The sequence below is a fragment of the Notothenia coriiceps genome, unplaced genomic scaffold (genome assembly GCF_000735185.1).
Source record: "Notothenia coriiceps isolate Sejong01 unplaced genomic scaffold, NC01 NC01_scaffold00037244, whole genome shotgun sequence".
NCBI classification, from domain to species: domain Eukaryota; kingdom Metazoa; phylum Chordata; class Actinopteri; order Perciformes; family Nototheniidae; genus Notothenia; species Notothenia coriiceps.
This window is the reverse complement of record NW_011369945.1, coordinates 22,165,391-22,169,818: the sequence shown is the minus strand read 5'-3', so window position 1 is coordinate 22,169,818 and position 4,428 is coordinate 22,165,391. Positions and strand designations below refer to the sequence as shown.

The 4,428-nt window shown below is 40.9% G+C and overlaps 1 protein-coding gene across 1 annotated transcript in view; it reads left to right on the top strand.

Moving 5' to 3' along the window:
• The window catches only part of cyfip2 (cytoplasmic FMR1 interacting protein 2), an 84,704-nt gene that overhangs the window by 39,389 nt on the left and 40,887 nt on the right, over positions 1-4,428 (top strand). Inside the window, exons 21-24 of the mRNA XM_010794381.1 lie at positions 5-113; positions 744-863; positions 1,928-2,127; positions 3,245-3,332. Coding sequence (XP_010792683.1) covers positions 5-113; positions 744-863; positions 1,928-2,127; positions 3,245-3,332 — 517 coding nt within the window. The remainder of the gene's footprint in view (positions 1-4; positions 114-743; positions 864-1,927; positions 2,128-3,244; positions 3,333-4,428) is intronic.

Genomic DNA, 4,428 nt, shown 5'->3' with positions numbered 1-4,428 from the left:
TCAGTCTCCTGCTGGACAAACGTCTGAGGTCCGACTGTAAGAACCAGGGAGCGAACATCCCCTGGCCGGCCTCCAACCGCTACGAGACGCTTCTGAAGCAACGCCACGTCCAGGTGACAAGCTTTCACACCTTCAGAGGGTTTCATTTGATGGTTTTGATTTGGTCTCAGTCTAGTATGTAATATCCTCGTCTTACCTTGGACAAAGGTTTTAGCTAACAAAAACTGTTTAAGAATTCGGATTATTGAACATTTTAACCAAAGATTTGCTTGCGTGTGCATTGTTTTCAGTTACATTTAACGCATGCTTTCATGACTTTACTTTTGCACTTTGACTGTCCATTGATCAGTCTTACACCTAGAAGGCACTTGGAGAGAGCAACGCTACACCAGGTCAAAGGGTCTCAAAGATAATGAAAGTGAAAAGTGAATCCATCCTGTAATTGGGATCCGCTCCAGTTTAAGTTGAATACAAATCAGACCACTGGTTTGTCTGAAGTCCTATTCAGCAAACCAAAGCATACACTTGTACTCGGAGGTAAAACAAAACGCTGTAATTCATTATTGTCAATAATAATAATAATAAGTGTTTTAGGTTGTGTTGTTATTCTTTTAACTACATTTATGTGATCTCGTCTGCGTTCAAGGGTATCGGTGCCATTTCCTCTTACTCGCTTCTTCACAAACATGTTTTGTAGTTTTGTTGCTTGGTTTTAACCCTGTCACTGTTTTTGTCTCCTACAGCTCCTCGGCCGCTCCATTGATCTGAACAGACTGATCACTCAGAGGATCTCCGCCGCTCTCTACAAATCTCTGGAGCTCGCCATCAACCGCTTCGAGAGCGAGGACCTCACCTCCATCATGGTGAATACTTCTTCTTCATCAGCTTATCTGTCAGGGTTACCGTAACCTGAGGAAGATGTGCTGCATTTAGGGTTAGGGTTATTATCCAAGACTAGTATGAACTAAATAACAGGGATTTCATCGTTAACTAAAGTACACCACATGCAATAGAGGGAAGGTTCATGTTACCCAAAAATATATCCAATATGAACGGACAACCGTCGTATACAGAGCCGTGGTCGACTGGAATTCATTACCAGTCCAAGGGTGCGTTTCACTTCGGTTAAATGGATTCCTTGCGTCCCTCACTTGCGTTGTTTCCCTGCGTCTAGTCCCTGCCACCAGGGAAGCATGGAGAGACGCAAGGAAACCACGAGAAGCAGGGAAATGAGTTTTAAGAGCAATGGGACGTCCTTTCCTCCGGAGCGCCACCCGTTTGTGATGACGCTGCACAGCTGATCGTCTGACAGCAGCCAGATCAGTGCATGCGCTGCATCGTCCAATCAGTGAGCGATACACAGTAAGGGGGCGGGGCGAGTGTCTGAGGATTTCACCAGAGGATGGTCTGATAGTTCCTCGATTTCGCTCGATCCTCGGTCCTCCGGCACAAATAAGGCCACTGGGACGCTACTCAAGACAAATCAACTTCCGGTGATACAGAGGAGCGAGGAAATAAAAAATAAGAGAAGTGAAACGCACCTTTTATCATTCAGGAAAATTCCCCAATGCATTTCAAAAGTTAGTTAAAAAAAAAATCATCTCTGTATCATAAAGTATAACTGTGTCTGTGGGAATGTAAATTATTGCTGTCTGGCTTAATGATGGTTACAATAGGATGATAATTGTTGTTTCAGTTCATATTGAATTGAGAATTGCATGAAATTACGAGCTGTTTTTTTAATGTATGTTTGACTGTGTGTGCGGACCAGTAAGAATAGCTAATGCTAGTGCTAATGGAGATCCTAATAAAGAATTAGAATAACATCAGATTATTAAACAGTGACATTCTCATACATGATCGAACAAAAACAATTATTGCCATCATCCTTGTGATTTTTCTGGTTGATTTATTCTGTGTGTTTCAGGAGCTGGAAGGTCTCCTGGACATCAACCGCATGACGCACAAGCTGCTCAGTAAGTTCCTGACTCTGGACAGCATGGACGCCATGTTCCGCGAGGCCAACCACAACGTGTCGGCGCCGTACGGACGCATCACGCTGCACGTCTTCTGGGAGCTCAACTACGACTTCCTGCCCAACTACTGCTACAACGGATCCACCAACAGGTGCGTTATCAGAGGCAAATCAGACTGTATCTGTGTCTTATCAACTCTGAGATCTGTTCATAAGAGATATGGTAGATAAAACTAATCAAGCCAAATACATTTCAAACATATACTCACACCAGCGTGCTGCCATCATGATTATAGTGCATTTAGTGACTTTACATCAAGCATAATAACATAATACAGGTGGACAGTGACACACATGCTTTTAAAATGCTTTCTCTAGGTAAACAATCAAAAAGACAACATCTGTGATCTCCAACAGCGTGTTAGGGCCACTGTCAGTTCAAATGAATATGGAGGAGAGGGGTAACATTCAGAGGAGAAACTCAGAAGTTAAAGCCGGAAATTCACGGAAAGAATTGAGCTAATCTCTCAGGATGAAAATGATCAAAACATTCCCCGAGATAATTAAAACAATCCTTTTAGGCATTTAATTATCGGCATTTATATTAGTTAGTTCTAACTGTAGTCCAAACATAAGGTTGTTTAATATAATATGAATCTTTTAAAAGTAAAATAGGTTAAATAGTTAATAGTTAAATAGGCGTGATAAGTATGATATTTTTAAACCAACAATATTCTCACAGTATTTTTGCTAGTACGTTTGTGACCTTAGTCATCTGTTGTCTTCTTAGAAACGTTGATATTCAAGTTTCTCGCAAAAATGTGTGAGGAATTTCTCGTAAATGTACTGTTTGAATCTCAGAGAACAGTCAAGTAGTTTTCTCAGCTCCGTTCATATTTTTGAACAACCTTTCGATGAGCCGTAATACACCGTTGATCCATTGTACCATACAGAATCCCTACCAGAGTTTAAACCTCATGGTATGTGGGTAAAACAAACGTAAACAGCCTCATTATATTCTGGAAATAAACACTCGTGTTTTTGAAATTGTTTTGCGCCAACATAAAACACATGTTTCATTTTCATATTTTAATTTGTGCATATTTAAAATCTTCTTAGCTTCTGTTTCTGCACACTACGCTCCTGCAGGTTATCTGCAACAAGACAGTGTGTGTTTGACCCTCCCGCCATGCCATATCATCTCCTCCATACAAAGTGCACTGTATCCTCGTTGTGTTGGTGAATAAAGTGTTTGATGTCTCTCTGCAGGTTCGTGCGCACCGTGCTGCCGTTCTCTCAGGAGTTTCAGAGGGACAAGCCGCCCAACGCTCAGCCTCAGTACCTGTACGGCTCCAAGGTCAGTGAGCTTTCCTCTATCAGCCCTTTGTCTTCCTGGGTCCAATGAGTGGAGGGGATTTGATCTGACCTCCACCTCTCCTGAGTCCACATGTTAAAGTCATTACATGTCGAGGTGTATATAACAAGTAGAAATGCATCATTGTGGAACGGTGGAAACAAATCAGATGTGATCAAAATGTCCTCCATGAGCTACTTATTTACAACAGAAATATTCAATGGGACAAAACCATGTAAGCGCAGTTGAGCCGGGATAATTTCCACTGTCCTGTTCCAATAAATCTGCTTTGTATAATGTTCAAAGCTGCATCAAAAGTATTATTTTTTTTGTATCCAAGTTTCTATTGAGATTTCTTTAAAGTGAGCCTTGAATGTCTGTCATGTAATAACAAATCCAATAGAAAATCCTCAAACAAAACCCGACATTTGAATCTAGAATTTCATGAAATTGAATGAGTTTTTTTCAATTAAAGGAAAATTCAATGAAACCCCTTTTTATTAAATTAATCTCATCAGTTATTATTTAAAAAACCTTACCTTGGTTGGTGATTGGCTAATGGTTACACAAGCCAAAACATCATTATGACATCATAAAGTGGCCAAAATCTGATCAGCTCATTTTCAGACAGGTTTTTATAGAAATGGATCAAAAAGAGAGAGAATCTTTGTTCCTGAAACTTTCAGAGTCTCTTTACACAGAGGGGACACATGTTGATGTAGAAGAGACATGAAGGAGAGGGGACACATGTTGATGTAGAAGAGACATGAAGAAGAGGGGACACATGTTGATGTAGAAGAGACATGAAGAAGAGGGGACACATGTTGATGTAGAAGAGACATGAAGAAGAGGGGACACATGTTGATGTAGAAGAGACATGAAGAAGAGGGGACACATGTTGATGTAGAAGAGACATGAAGAAGAGGGGACACATGTTGATGTAGAAGAGACATGAAGAAGAGGGGACACATGTCGATGTAGAAGAGCCGTACAGAGAAGATGTAGTCTGTACACAGGGGGAGAAGAAGTAACAAAGAAGATGTAGTTGTACACAAGGGGAGAATGAAGTACAAAGAAGGATGTAGTTGTAACAGGGAGA